The following is a 16,751-nucleotide window of genomic DNA, read 5'->3' on the forward strand; positions in this document are numbered from 1 at the left end:
TACTATAATTTCTTCATTTCTACACCGATTCACTTCAAATTGATACTGAACCTCTCTTATGACAATACGGTCAATCTCAACTATGCATGGCCCCATTACCAACCCTGGGGCCCCGCCCACATAGACCACACCTACCCAAAATTGCCTTTTACTATAATTTCTTCTTTTCTACACCGATTCACTTCAAATTGATACTGAACTTCTCTTTTGACAATATGGTCAATCTCAACTATGCATGGCACAGTTACCAACCCTGGGGCGCCCTGCCCACATATGTCACACCCACCCAAAATTGCCTTTTACTATAACTTCTTCATTTCTACACCAATTCACTTCTATTTGATGATGAACTTCTCTTATGACAATACGGTCAATCTCAGCTATGCATGGCCCCATTACCAACCCTGGGGCACACCTAGGTCAAACATTCGGCGTGGGGATACGCTTCGGCCTCTGCCGCGCCATTTCTAGTTTTGATTGCAATCAGGGGTTACAAATCTATTTTGAGTAACGATCTGTTTGTAGTCTCCGACTCCAATCTGGGATTTAATTGTCATTTGATCATACTGTATTAAGATTTTTGCATCTTTCAAAAGCTTATTTAAAACGCAGTTTATTGATATAGAACACATAATCCCGACCAAAATACACACGACCGGTCGGGCATGTTACTGGAACATTTGCTAGTACGGACCTAGGTACAGGCAGTGAATGCCGTTCAGACATGCCTTAATGTTAAGCCCTGCTGCCTTTTATTGTTTTGAATCCTAAATGCTCATAGTGATGGACAGTAAAATCTGATCTATGCAATGCTTGTATAATGCTAAAGGCCTAAGATTACATTTTTAATAGTTGTGTAAAGCTGTTATTTTACAGATTATTTTGTCATGTAATTTGTAAGTTTTTTGTACAGTGTATTGTGTAATTTCAGTTTTACAAGTTTGACCCGTTATCTTGCTGTCAAATTAAATCCGGCTGAATGATCCGTTGTCTTCTGTTCATTTAAAATCCGACCAAATAATTGGGGCAGTAAAGTAACCTTGGACGTATGACCCACTTGTTCTAATATTAGATCTAAAAATAAAGGCCTGGATATAACAATTATACTGCATTAAAGCATATTTTATATCATATACAATGCAAAACAGTCTTCGAATTAGCCTATAAGCCCGAAGTCCGAGTCGATTCTTGGGCCGGTCTGTCGATCCTAAATGCTTATATAATAGCCCGATCGGTCGATAAAATATTTGAGCGTCATATCAATAACCTGATATATACGCGTTTTTAAGAGGCAGGATTAAATTGCCTATTTAAATGCCTACAATGACGTAATAGGTTTTAAAGCATGCGGCCGCCATTTTTCTAAACTGTCGTGTAAACATCTGGGTATGTTGCAATTTAAAGTAATGATGCAATTGACGCCCAATCAAGATGAGGTTATTCAAACTGAACATGCGTAGATCAAGTTCCGGGATGTTCGCGCATCGGGCACTTCGTAATGTTTTATTATAATGACCAATCTAGAAGCATATATAATTTAAGGTTACAATATGCTAAATCATTTTCGTGTTCAATGCTATACACTTTAAAGAATGGAACGTCATTTATTTGAAGACACAGTTCTCTGTATGGGCACTTGCCATGACTTTATTTTTTAATATTTCTGTGTGCATGTGGTAGGGAAAACATTGTTGTATACTACAAATTCAGTGTTTTGCTTATAGGTTGGAGACTACATGAGATTTTGACAGATGGCATGAAAACCCTCATCAACTGGAGATCAGCCTGTAAAAAGGTGGCCTTAGAACAGTGACCGTTGATTGGCGTCGAGTTCTTTTTTACATACTGGATGACCTATCTTTTTTATTGTGTAAATCCATTCGGCTTGGCATGCTCTTTAAGAAAAGGTATGGGTATGGGGGTGTCTACGCGCAAAAGTTTGACTTTATTTTTCATTGAAGTTGTCGGTTTTACATTGAATTTGTTAAGGAACTCTTTTGGTATATTGTGACCTAAACTAACTTTAGGTAAAAATGAAAAATCATCTGCAAGTGCAAAATATGACTGGGAAAGCTGATTTTTGGTCATTTCTTAGCAAAAGAGAAGATTATAAGTGCATTAAGTGCATGAATTCAGATGATTTGACCCGGAATAGTTGTTTTTCAAGTTGATCCCCCACCCTTATATAGCCGAATAAAGGCTTAAATGCTTTCCAACTTAAATTGAAAGGCATATTGGTTGACCGTGTAGCATTAATGTGCTACATGAAGTCAGAATTCAACACCTGGGTCTCCGTGGTCCAATAACGCAACAATAGCTTGTGCATAAAGCATTAACATTCAAACAGAGCCCCATTTCACGGACATGGAATGGCAGACAATTTTACAGTTTGGACAGTGCAGCAGAAGCTTAGCTGAGCCAGCATTCATATTTAGTACAATCATGAATATAACAAGCTTTATCACTTCATATTATTTATAGAAATACACTTAAAATACATAAATGCATGCCTTTTTTTCATTTTATATCTATTTCTATTGGGTATTTTGACTTTTTCAGGTAGAGGAATGTCTGCGACTAAGCAGAGGACCACTGCATAAGGGTTATTGATGGCAAAACAGGTAATATTACTAAATTATTATCATGTACACAAGCAAATAAGCATATGAATGATGCTAAGAGTGTGAAATACTGCCATAATCAGGTTTGTGGTCACTCAAACCCTCGCCGTTGTGCAATTCTCCGTGCAGTTTGAATCTATAGTTCCGCGTCCCGACACGTAAAGCTCGTGCTTTGCTGGCAGGGGAAGTTGACACTTAACAGGTTTATCCTTGTTCCTGAGCATGTATGCAGTACAGCTGAGTTGATTTGCTTCTTGTAACCCTACAATTAGCTTGTGTTTGGTATCGTTTTCTCACAAAATGCTTACTGTTAATGTTCTGGCTTGAAAGGATGTCGCATCGGACTTAAACATAGGATTGTTGTAGCAAGTGTCCCCTTCATCATGTAATTACCTTAGAGGGATCTTTTTGCCATAATGTGTCACTTTCTCAGCAACCAGTTTTGTTTTTTATTTGGTACATGCTTCTCTCATTCAGTGATGTAAGGGAATTATTGACCTTATTCGCTTGTCTTTGCATACAAAGTTGACCTGGATCGATGATATTTGTTGTGTTGAGAATTCTGCGTGAAGCTGTGTCCCCAAAGAAGTACTAGAAACCCCTTTCAGGAAGTCTACATTGATCTGAGCTCCCTTTCTGCCCCTGTTAGTACATGGAACCTCATTGCTTAGCTTATAATGCTTGCTTACATTTATGTATCTTGTTCATTTTAACCTTTCCTTCCAGTCTAAACACCGAACATCAGCATTTTTTCTTTCGCTCGGTTATGAACCTCCATTTTCACCTGATTGCCACCATAAAATAGTCATAAGTACTTATTTTGTGCTCAAAATATGGAATTTTGTATTCTCTTGAACCTCTAAATGAGAGCTGGCAGTGCATATTGACCATCTGCTGCAGTTTAAAGGCACCCACGACATTATATGCTAGAATATATCATTGGCTGCTGGTAAATAAAGGGGCTTCGAGCGACAAGGCGCTTTCAAGATTTCACTATTTTATTGTTGCGCAACAACAAGTCATTTGAAGCTTATTGATTTCTACACTTTTAAAGTATCTTTGATCTCTCATTTTTACTAATTATGCCCCCCTTTGAAGAAGAGGGGGTATATTGCTTTGCACATGTCTGTCGGTCGGTCCGTCCACCAGGTGGTTTCCGGATGATAACTCAAGAACGCTTATGGCTAGGATCATAATACTTCAAAGGTTTATTGATCATGACTCGCAGATGACCCCTATTGATTTTGAGGTCACTAGGTCAAAGGTCAAGGTCACGGTGACCCGCAATAGTAAAATGGTTTCCGGATGATTACTCAAGAACGCTTATGCCTAGGATCATGAAACTTGGAAGGTAGATCGATAATGGCTGGCAGATGACCCCTATTGATTTTCAGGTCACTAGGTCAAAGGTCAAGGTCATGGTGACCCGAAATAGTAAAATGGTTTCTGGATGATAACTCAAGAACGCTTATGCCTAGGATCATGAAACTTGATAGGTAGATTGATCATGACTCGCAGCTGACCCCTATGGATTTTCAGGTCACTATATCAAAGGTCAAAGTCACGGTGATCTGAAATAGTATAATGGTTTCCGGATGATAACTCAAGAACGCTAATGGCTACGATCTTAAAACTTCATATGTACATTGACCATGACTCGCAGATGACCCCTATTGATTTTGAGATCACTAGGCCAAAGGTCAAGGTCACGGTGACCCAAAATAGTAAAATGGTTTCTGGATGATAACTCAAGAACGCTTATGGCTAGGATCATGAAACTTCATAGGTACATTGATAATGATTGGCAGATGACCCCTATAGATTTTCAAGTCACTAGGTCAAAGGTCAAGGTCACAGTGACAAAATCTGTGAAAAGGCCCCTTTAAATGATTGTAGCGAATGCTACCCACTGTCACCAAAAACATGATTTATAAAATTGCATTACTTGTCGGAGCGATTACAAGAATTGTATCAAAGCTTCCAATTGTGCACGACAAATGCACAATCCGAAATACGTTTTTGTTTTCGTTCGATGCTCCAAAATATTTTATATAAACCTTCCATGTCCGAATAGCTAAAACTGTTGTTTTGTCACAGAAATTATGTCACAAAAACACGTTATTAACTGCGTAATCAATTGAATGAAAATATAAGTACAAAAAGCTGGTTCTGTAATACATTTTAGAAAAAAAATAAAACAAAGAAAACAAAACAACGTTAGGTATATTTTATAGACGTTAATACAGGCCGTTATGCTTCCTGCGGGCAGATTATCACTGCCCGCCCCGGCTCAGCCGTGTATAATCCTCTAAATATTTCCTTTTTACGAATACACAAGCAAAACACTTGAATACTAAATAATTATGTATTTATTCTACAACATAAGTTGTTAATGCATTGTGATTTTCAACAATCTGATTTAAATATATGTTGGATATGATTATCCATAAAAGCCAATTACAGGCATGTTACTTTGATCAAGTAGACCATGTAACTGGTGTGTACTTTTATATAAATTTATATTAAATTGCAATTATATTTTCATCCAAATTTCGAATCGTATAAACAGAGTTTCTAGTATATAATTTTTGCTAATCATGGTACATGTTTTTTTAATAGGAAAGCGATATTAGTGTCAGAAGAACGTCAAACAAAAAGCGTTATCAAAACCTTCAATCAATCATGCAGGTATAGCATTAGCATTTGTTTGTAAACTAGTTGTTTTTATTGATAGTTTATACTGAACATAAGGAATACAGAACACGTTCTCAGATTTACGGGCAAACTGACTGAGAGACACACAAATTGTTGACCACACAGAAATGTAAAAATAGACAGACAAGAAAGCCACATATAAACATGAGGCGCACTCTGTGAAAACGGGGCTTAGGGCATGTGCCTTAAATATCGTCCCACAATAGCCAGTCAGTACCGGCCTGTGTATTCCGCACAGGGTAATCAGGGACGACACTTTCCGCTTTTTGGTGTTCTTCTCTTTTAAAAGAAAACTCTTCAGAAAAAAATCCACTTTCGGCGGAAAGTGTCGTCCCTGATCAGCCTATGATGACTGCATAGGCTAATCTGAAGATAAGAATACAGACAGGCATCGTTCAAGAAGTAAGTCAGTCTTTCTTTGGACACGCAGAGTGGGCGAACAGACAGACAGACAAATATATAGATAGACAGCCTAGACACAAGGAGTGACTGATATACTTTCTGACTGGCTTACTGAAACAACGACTTGCAGGCATGCAAACCGAAGGGTCGGTCTCCAACTCACAATCAGGCAACCTGTGCATCCACATTTACATAATGACACATGTTCGGTTAAAAAAAATCAAAACACATACATCCTTCATTTGGAAATATATTCTTCCATCAAACGGAGCAAATCACAATTTTAAATAAGACTTCAATCTATTGATTTTGAATCATATCTGATTTATATCTATCAGCGCGCGTATAGATTTATCAGTTCTCGTATACATGTTTGTCGATTTAATATACTTGCATACTTAAAACTATTTTATATTAAGTACTATAAATACATTTGGTTTTGATATATTTCATCTGCTGCATATTTGATACAAACGATAAAAAAAGATGTACTAGTAAAGAGTTATCAACACAAACATGTAAGTAATTTATATAAAATTTAACAAATAATGTACGCAATATGTATCGAAAATATTGCAAAACTATGCTCAATATATACGTACAAATGATCAAAACTAATTGAAAGTAATATCATATATGCATATTTAGATTCCAGAGAATTTCACAGAATTGTCTATTCGGATGTTTAACGCACTTTACGACAGTGGCGCTGGGAAGGAAACTGTATTGGAGCGGAGGAGAACTTACTTGCAGAGGGAGCACTTTGAGAAAATAGCACGTCAACTACAAGGAATGAACTTTGAGTGTTTTCATTTCGGGAGCCAGTCGGAAGGGACCACAACTCCCGGTATCCAGTCTGATATTGATTTCCTATTAAGCTACAATAAATGTAATATCATGACAGTCTGGGAAGACTGGAAGGCTGGGATTCTGAACCTCCTGATGCTCCACGACAACACCACTCCACCTCAACAGTACTTGCTACAAGTCATCCAAGACTACACACCGGAACCAGTGACCAGTCTGACCGATGAAATGTTGGTAAGGAAAGATTCTGGGCAAATACTGTTAAGCGCTGAAAGATGGAAAAATAACATCGCGTATACGGTTAGAGATGCAGGGGAGGCAACTAAAAATGGGCCTTCTGTGAGTTGGGTGCCTAACTGGGATATTGTACAAGCATTTCATGTACGCAAACCTCTTCCTGAAATACAGCAATGGATAGACAGATGTAGAGGTAAACACTGGCCACCTGTTCAGCTTCTCGAGGCTGCACGGATAGCTCCGTGTTTCCTGGTACCAGCAGGACATCCAGACAGCGATTACAAGCGTGAAGAATGGCGACTGTCTCCAAACCTGATAGAACGAATGTTGATGTTTAGCTTCAATATGACTCAAATAAAATGTTACATTGTTTTAAAACTAATCAAAAAATCATTCTTTGCTAACATTGTGGGGGATGCTATTACAAGCTTTCATTGTAAAACTATAATGTTTTTCACCATAGAAAGAACACATCCTTGTCTGTGGTGCGAACACAACCTTATGTTTGTACTTTTGCTCTGTTTACACGTATTAAGGCGATGGCTGAGATTGGGAAGGCTTCCGCATTATATCATAGAAGGTGTGAACTTGTTCGATGGGAAACTCTCAAAGTTGCTGCAGAAACGCCTTTTAGTGTATATAGACTCGTTGATAAGGAATAACTTACAAGATGTTTTTTGTATTGGTATAGATAATATAAGTTGTCGGTTACAAGCGTGTAGTATGCGTCATAATGTACAGGCTGGAGAACTAAGAGGTGTATTTTTACATAACAGCATCAGATTACTGCTGACGTGTGAGTACTTGAATAGATTGAAACAATTGTTAACAGAAATGCAACATGAACAGAGCAGTTCTCATTCAACCTTCGAGCATAAATTAAAACATGTAATACGCAATTGTTGTGAAAACTCAACAGATGCCATGTCAAAAACTGCTGCTCTTGAATTGATTAAACACTTTTATGCGTTACAAATTTCAGTTCAATCATCTTACTATTTGCGACTACAAAACGTTCTTGACGGCGAAAATATAAGGCGTGTCCAATATTCCCTAAATTCGGATGTAGCTACTTGTCGCTTAAAGTTTGCTTCTATGCTATACTGCAGTGGTCATCTTCAAGCGGCAGTTCAAGTGTTGGAGGATGTGGAGAGGAGGTATCACAGCAAGGTCAAGGCTGTGTGTGGATGTAGACACATACTGGGAGACGGTGATCTGAAGGTGTTTGCTGATATACTATTAGGCAACACTGACAACGGTGAACTGCCATTCGCATTCTGTGTAAATTTTTCAAGACAGGAATCGCACTGTGCCCCTTTCATTTTATTGTTTGAAATGAATCGCAATATCACTGAAGAGGAAGTGGCACAGAGACATTACACTGAAAAAGATTGGATGGACTTTGCTGAGGTGGATGCCCGTCCATTCCTACACTATCTGCAGTATCTCACGTATGGGGGACTCGGTGAACGTGATAATCAGCTACAGGCATTAAGAACATTGGAGTCTTGTATGTATGATATAAGAAATAAACTTAACTTGTATCATGGCGAGACAGCACGTAACATGCTGGGACACTGCTATGAAATGGAAGGAGACTATGAAAGGGCGTTAAATATCTACGAGCTTTCGTTGCGTTATATCGGTACAATTAATGCTGCTAACTGGCACGTTCGGCGTGTTCTTCGCCTTATAAGTGGTTAATTATACACAGGTGAAACATATGTACAGTATTACAATAGGTGAACTATAAGCGAATTCTGAAATTCAAGTTTCATGTTTGTTACTTTATAAACTTTAAGGAAACACAATCCATAAAGATAAACATATTGACATATTTATTATGTTCTTTATGAATTCTTCACATTTTCCCATAGAGCTAAATCAACGTTTTAGATTTGTTAGATACTCTTTGGAATACCTGTTAAATGTATCTGCGTTTTAATTAGTGTTATAAATGTATATCTTGAACGTAATGCAGTGTTAATGCATCTCTTAAATATCACATGTTACATGCAGCCACTACAGTAATTATTATAATTCTTACAGTTATATATAAGTTGATTCCACAGGACTGATACATATAGATGATTTTTCCTTGAATTGTGTATAGTTTTAATGAAATAACACGAATTATTAAAGCCTGATTTGATCCGTTTGTAGCTCACATGAGCACGTAGTTTGAAGGTTAGTCACTTGCATCTTAAACCACGTTCGTCATCATTGAAACTCTTAGAAAATCTGCCTAACCACTATAGGCGCCGCATTTATGATTCAATATGTTTACAATTGGTCAAAATGTTTATCTCGATAATGCCTTGGATGAGTTTGAATGTGCGCCTCTGGCGTCTAAACACAAAGTCACACATACAACTCATGAAACTACTCTTTTGCTATATTTTGGACTGAATCTTATTAAAACTTGGCCAGAATGTTGATAATATCAACGAAAACCATTAAAAGAAATTCCTGAATGAGAACCTACAATTCGCAACTGAAAGTTTTAAATATTGTATTTATTTATTTGCATTCATTTACATTTTATTGTTTAGCAAATCATGATTTTGCCCTGAGATTCAAAACAAAGCCCACTATTTGGTAATTCTTTGCTTAGCAATAAAATACTGAAAATACGATACTGGATTCAAATTCGAGTGCGTCGCAGAGCGTGTAACAATCACTTCTAGGACGCCGTATCAAGTTTTAACATCTGCTCTTTTGTCGCAAGCTTGTTTCTCTACCCGTGACTTAAAATTTTACTTGGATATAAGTATTCTCATAGCTTCCTATAAAAGAGGGCGTTAACATATATTGTACTCTTAAAATAAACGTTGCTAAATAGTACATTACGGTCAAATGCCGAAGGATATTTACTACGTCAATGATATTAACTTCATTGCCTCCAATGACGCCGTGGAGACCACCTGGATGGTTGGGTAATTTCAACATGACATTGTTAATTATTTCACAATATCAAAAACTGAGAAAAAAATAACGCACCCATCTCGAGAATGGCTAAAACCTCGGATTAATTTTTCGAATATCAGACGAGTTGCACACAGTGCACGTCTAAAAGTCTGCACAAACTAATTAGGGAACAAACTTTCTGATTTAAAGGACTATCGTTTAAAGGAGGTATCTTCTATAAACAAATTCAGACTAAACATGATTTTCGCTAAGTATATACTTGCTTAAAACCAAAAATACCCTATAAGCGGAATACTTTGTCCCTGATTAGACTGTTCGGACTGCACAACCTGATCTGGGACGGCCCTTAAGACATGCATTAAGCCCGTTTTTCCTAGAACGCGACTCAATTATTGCTTCTACTCGGATACACATTCGGTGGTAGTATTAACATGTAAAGAAAGGCAACGGATGTTTGCATTTTCCTACCAATATAGTGTTGTCTAGCGGTTAATAAACAACTTCTGCGTTCTTATGCGTATGGTTTTAATAAACAATGGACTTTTTATGAGTATAAATTAAACCATGGCGCTAGTCTGAGTTGTTTAATTACCACGATTGCCTGCAAAATGATCGCTTAAATTATGATAATAATTAAAGTTCAACCCGTGTGTTTTACAGCGTATATAATACCGATGCTTGCAGTAAAGTACAGGGTTGGGAAGGGCAACTTAAAGGGGCCTTTTCACAGATTTTGGCATTTTTTAACTTATTTATAATATTGCTTTATATTGATAAATGTAAACATTGGATCATAAAAGCTCCAGTAAAAAATCAAGAAAAAAAATAAAAAAAGGAAAAGAACATTGTCCGGAGTAGTTTTCGAACCAGTGACCCCTGGAGTCCTGCCAGAGTCCTGAAGTAAAAACGCTTTAGCCTACTGAGCTATTTCGCCGAGTACGCAATTGTGTGTGTATTTGAGATTTATTTACAGGTCGTCCAGCGTCTTCTCGACTACAGATGTATCGACCTGCATACGCAATCGTGATGTATTTTATACCTTATATAAGCAATCTTCGTAGTTTCACAAAATTTAACGACAAAAACAGAACTCTCCAAATTATTCAATCGTTTCGCGTTGCAACGCTTTATAATTTTTAGGTTTTAAAAAGATGCATATAATGGCTATATTAGAGCATGGTTAATGTTCAGTATTACTGTTTCCTCACAAATATCATAACTAAAACGAAAACTTACGAATCTGAAACAACTTTTTTCAATTTTGTCAATTTACCAAAGCGTGAAAAGATCCCTCTAATAACTTACAGAAAACAGGTTTTCATCAAATTATATTATATAAGTATTGTTAACGTCGGTATGTAGGGTGTGTTGAGAAATGAAATCCGTATGTAACGTAAATTCTAAATCGGTATAGCAAAAGTATGTACAATGTGTTTAGGTGATCTGACTATAATGAACGAGCACCGCGCGGTTCTTAATGGTGGTGTCCGGTTACATCAGGCACAGTATCAGACGCATATAAAATGTGTTGGTTTTGTTTCGGTATCATACATGTATAATATATCTTGTTGAGATTGGGGCGGTACTTTGTATGCGATCAAGTTGATACGATATTATATATTGGTATCAATGAGAATATGCGGATGGCGAAATTTAAGAAAGATGTGCAGGTACGGCAATTTTCTTGTTTATTCTTAATAAAGAAGCCTCATTCTGGAACAACAACTGTGTTTAATGCATGTGCGTAAAGTGTCGCCCCTGATAAGCCTATGCAATCGGCACTGCACATTCAGCATAAACCAGATTTTTCCTTTCAACCACAATTCCAAGAAAGCGGAATTCATAGTCCCTGATAAGCCTGGCTAATGCATTAAACCAAGTTTTCCCAGATCGAGGCTCATCTGCTTAAAAACTTGTATTGATCTACATTATTCGTGTGATGTTCTATCGTGCAACATATATTAACATTTACATATCAATCAGTATTATTATTATTATGATTTGCACACTGAGTGTCTGTAACTGCAGTTTCGCGTTAGCGCCGTAAACGTTTCTAATTACGCAATAAATAGAACAACGAATTTTGAAGCCTTCATAAAAAGCCATATATAATCAATAACATTTCAATATATTTGATTCTCGCTATTGGAACAATAGGTTTTATTTCAGGTGCATAACGTGTCATCACAGATTAGCCCCTGCATTCCGAATGTATTGTATTTTTATTGTATTTATATATTTAAATTATATATTTTAAGGAAAAATCTTCTTAGCTAAAACGATTTTAGGAGGAAAGTGCTGTCCCATCTTAGCCTGTGCGGACTGCACAGGTTGATCTGTGACGCCACTCTCTGCACATGTAGCCTGTGCGGACTGCACAGGCTGATCTGTGACGCCACTCTTCGCACATGTAGCCTGTGCGGACTGCACAGGTTGATCTGTGACGCCACTCTTCGCACATGTAGCCTGTGCGGACTACACAGGTTGATCTGTGACGTCACTCTTCGCACATGTATTTAATGGAAGTATCTTCTTAGCAAAAACGAGTTAAGGAGGAATGTGTCGTCCCATATTAGCCTTTGCGGACTGCACAGGTTGATCTGTGACGCCACTCTTCACACATGTAGCCTGTGCGGACTACCCAGGTTGATCTGTGACGCCACTCTTCACACATGTAGCCTGTGCGGACTACCCAGGTTGATCTGTGACGCCACTCTTCGCACATGTAGCCTGTGCGGACTGAACAGGTTGATCTGTGACGCCACTATTCGCACATGTAGCTTGTGCGGACTGCACAAGTTGATCTGTGACCCCATGCGAACATGTATTAAACCCCGTTTTCCCAGAGTAAGGCTCATTTTCAAATACAACACTGCGACATGCGTCGTGGAAACGACATACTTTCCATAGTTTATTCAAATACAACACTGCGACATGCGTCGTGGAAACGACATACTTTCCATTGTTTATTCAAATACCTTTATTAAATATAAATGAGGAAGACATAACTTGTGATCTTCTTTTAACCATATCGGTGTAAGTCTATTCACATAACATGTCCAGCATGTCTTCAATCACAACAGACGTCGGGTGCTTCGACAACCGCGGTGACGATGGCTACACGCCCCGGAATCACCCGCTACTTGTTAAACCACAAAAAGACACAACTGCTCTGAAAACTATCAGGTTTTTAATTTTATTATAATTAAATAATATTAAAAATGAAAGGTAAAGGTCTCACTTAGAGATCAAGTCAAATATGGCCATTATACAGAATGGCTGGACTGTAATTCATTCAGAAAGTTGTAGTCATCTTGTCGCAAATACAATATGTAAAACATGATGTGATGCGTGCGTCATACATGTGCTTATAGCTAAACGTCACACACATCAAACATTTTTTTTTATCAAATATTGACATGATTTATACCACGCAGTTTTTTAAACGGGCTTGACAACGTTTCTGATCTTGTGGCATTTACGGTTACTTTCTGAACGCGTTCTCAAAGGATTACGTCATTCAACAGGGATACAACTGTTTTGTCTAATTTGTGTGAATGCATATATTTCAGTGGGCATCATTGAGAGCTGTTGAGATAATTTCAAGGTTGTTGTTTGCCCTTGGGATCTATGCAGCCTTCATGTTTGTTAAGGCTTACCCGTGTATTTATGGATATTGTACAGTTAGTACAGTTCGTAGCGGGCGACAGTGAGAGCAGTCGAGATTGTCGGGTATAGCACAGGCTAATCAGGGACGACTATTCCGCCTGATAGGGATCTTTTCATGTTTTGGTAAATTGACAACATTGACAAAAGTTGTTTCAGATTCGCAAATTTTCGTTTTAGCCCTTTGCAAATAAGGGAGATAATTAATAACCTGTTAACAAGTGATAAAAAAACATAATTAAAAAATTCATAATTGCACGATATCTAGAGAACACTTTGACCTAAAATCATTCAAATTGGAATGCTGGCTACTTGACAAGAATAAAAGGACCGATATCCAAGTTGATGTCAACAATGCAATCGTGTAGGTGACAGGGGCTCGCGATTTGAATAGTTTCCGCTACATATATAGATCACGCTTTGAATTAGTAGATGCAAATTGGTGTCCTGATTATTCGGAATGAGAAAAAGGCGCTTTTTAACATTGAGGTAAACATATCAAATGAATATGAGCGTGTGGGCCAACGAACTTGGACAGCGTGAACTACGCTTTCGTTAAAACGCAGCGGGCTGAAATCAAAGCTACAATTCCCTTGGCACTGGTGGAATTTAACCTCTCTGCAGCGGTTATCCTATTCGCACCTTTTCGTCTACCTTCGCCTGTATTTCACGAACAAATGTGCATATATATACAAAAATCTTTCTTGACAAACAATTATATTGTTTCTAGTTTATAGCCTCCTCACACATAGACGAATCCGTATGACGAAGCCTGGCGAAACGGGTAAATTGATGAATTCTAGCGAATTCTTACCGAAATTGTTTGAAAATGTGTTGCATTGTGTAATATTAAAACAAAAGGCGAACGTAGAGAAACTATTTGGTGCGAATGATTTACGAATTTTGACGAACAGTTACTGCAATTCGCTAGAAAGCGTTAGGTCGCGCAAATAATATTCGTTCTTTCGGTTAGCGATTACGAGCTATTAAGAGCGTAAAGATACAAATGTAAGCGCAACCTTGCGCATACCGCCGAATATTTCCGAAACGGTGTTTCTGCATCCGGGCGTTTTTATATAGACTAACTTTTTTCCGACTCGACTTTGCATGTTGATTATGCATGAAGTCGTTTTTATTAAAGATTTTGCGTAAATTTCGTGTCTTACTTTTACTACTACTTCCCATTATAAGGCCAATTCAAAAACAACAATACTCTTTATTAATTTATTTCACTAATAGGTTACACTTTATTTCAATCGCTAATGTGGCACCATCCTGTCTTGCTATGGCACTCATCCCATTATGCTGTGTTGTGGCCTTTGGTATTGACATTCCTGGTATCCTCCAAGTTGCGACCTCTTCTCCATTCCCCTGGAACCAGATCGCCTCTTCTATCATCATGGTCAGTCAGTGCATTTTGCATGGCGGGGTACCTGATCCTCATCAAGTTGTGGAGAAGGCAACATGCATGTCTTTACAATCAGCCTTACTGTGGATGGGATGTGGTTCATCTTTATGAGAAGTATTTGAAATTGCAGATGATCAGTATTGTTATGTGTTAAAAGTAAACGTGAACATTTCTTTTATAAATGAAATTGTGTTTTGAAAAAGGGTATTGCAGTAAACATTCGCTATTAAGACCACTTCGAAGATTAAAAAAATATGCGTTTTTGATGGTCCGATATTAAGACCATTTCGCTATTGAGACCACTATTTTGCCTGGTCTTTATAACGGAACTTTACTGTACCTGGAATCGGTTGGCCATAATCCCAAATGCATTTTCTGATACTCTCCTAGCCCTGTATAACCGGTAGATCAGGATGCTTTCGTCTCTTGTCAGGACTCTATGTCCATAGGGTTTCTGCATGTTCTCGCTAAGGCTGAAAAGTCATCTCCAACTAAGAAATAGGGCATGCCAACGGTGTCATTTGAAAAGGACTGTTGGTCTGGAAATCCAATGGAACCATCCTGCACCATCTCAAGGAATTCTGATTCATTATAAATTTTGGCATCTCCACTTGAACCGTATCCTGAAAATACAAAAGGATAAGAAATTGTCAGTATACACTGTACATTGAAAACAGCACTAAATGTATATAATTTATGTAATTACAAAATAATGCAGTAAACTTTATGTAGACTAATACTCACAACCCAGATCACACCATACGAACTTGTAGTCCGAGTCGACAATGTCCAGTAAGATGATGCTGAAGAATCCCTTATAATTATAATATAAGGAACCAGATCTGGCAGGCTTTCTGATAGCTATGTTCGTGCCATCAATAGCAGCAACGCAATTTGGAAAGTTCCAATTCTTTAGGAAACCATCAGCGAGGTGTCTCCATTCTTCAGGTGTGGAGCGGGCTGTCATAACCTCATCAACATATTATTCACATATAGCAAGACACACGTCTCTGACCACTACAACAGAGGGGGTATTCTCATCGACTCGCCAGGAATACTGCATGTCTGAGTACTTGACACCAGAAACCAGGTGACGTAGTGTGACAGCTTACTTTAGGGCTCCCTGTATCGAGTGTGTTGCTTCACGAGGCGATGACGAACCTTTCTAAAATTGTACCGTACATTTAAGTAGGCATGCGGAGGACTTTCTTAAATGTTCCAGAATCTTCACTTCTGAGCTCAACCATGAGCTGATCATAGATTCCAAATTGGCACCGTTTCCCGGAATGCAGCCATGGTATTTTCCAGATATTACGTGCTCTGGCTTCTCTTCTCCACCTATGTCGGCCTCTGAGAAAGCGGTGTATGTTTAGTTGTTGCTGGACTACTTCTTGATTGGCCATAGCAGCAACATACTTCAGTTTCATGCTTTGTATATCTTCCATTTGACGAAGAAATAATGATACATTCAACATTATATAATGAAATATAGGCATATGTCGGCACAAACTACTAAAACAATCAGGAGCGCTATTATTCGGATGGATTAGCATGGATTCGCCTATCGTTGTTACACTTCGGATTAATTCGTATACTAGCGTATACCGTTGGTTTTGTGAACGTTAACTTATTGTTATAAATCGCTTAAATGCGTCGGATTCAATTCGCTACAATACGGAAATCCTCGCTTTAGTTCGCAAACGTTCGCAAGCTATTGCACAGATTTGTTTTCGGATCGTCCTCTTTCGCTTGATATGCAAATCAAGTAATCATGTTATGCAAATTAGCTGAGAGCTGCGACCTCTAACGCCAGTTGACGAACGCTATGCGAAGACTTTCCGATCGGCTAACGTATTGAAACGAATTTGAACAAACGATAGAAGAAACTTTTATTCGCCAACAATTTTTGAACAAGTTTTAAATTTTCCGACGAACAGAACAAATCGCAACGGACACAAAAGCTCACA

General features: G+C 38.0%; 1 protein-coding gene across 17 annotated transcripts in view; it reads left to right on the forward strand.

The window, feature by feature from the left end:
• The window catches only part of LOC127850612 (uncharacterized), a 1,644,088-nt gene that overhangs the window by 1,378,985 nt on the left and 248,352 nt on the right, over positions 1–16,751 (forward strand). For 4 of the 17 annotated variants that reach the window (XM_052383763.1, XM_052383761.1, XM_052383772.1 and 1 more), the window contains exons 2-3: positions 1,725–1,907; positions 2,560–2,621. The exons of 5 other annotated variants lie outside the window; for them this stretch is intronic. In XM_052383763.1, the coding sequence (XP_052239723.1) occupies positions 2,610–2,621 (12 nt within the window). In that variant the 5' untranslated portion in view covers positions 1,725–1,907; positions 2,560–2,609. Of the gene's footprint in view, positions 1–1,724; positions 1,908–2,559; positions 2,622–6,936; positions 7,972–16,751 lie in introns of all 17 variants that reach the window. 8 more of the 17 variants (XM_052383767.1, XM_052383764.1, XM_052383766.1 and 5 more) reach the window with 4 other exon arrangements.

This window comes from Dreissena polymorpha, chromosome 11 (assembly GCF_020536995.1).
Source record: "Dreissena polymorpha isolate Duluth1 chromosome 11, UMN_Dpol_1.0, whole genome shotgun sequence".
In the NCBI taxonomy this organism is placed as follows: domain Eukaryota; kingdom Metazoa; phylum Mollusca; class Bivalvia; order Myida; family Dreissenidae; genus Dreissena; species Dreissena polymorpha.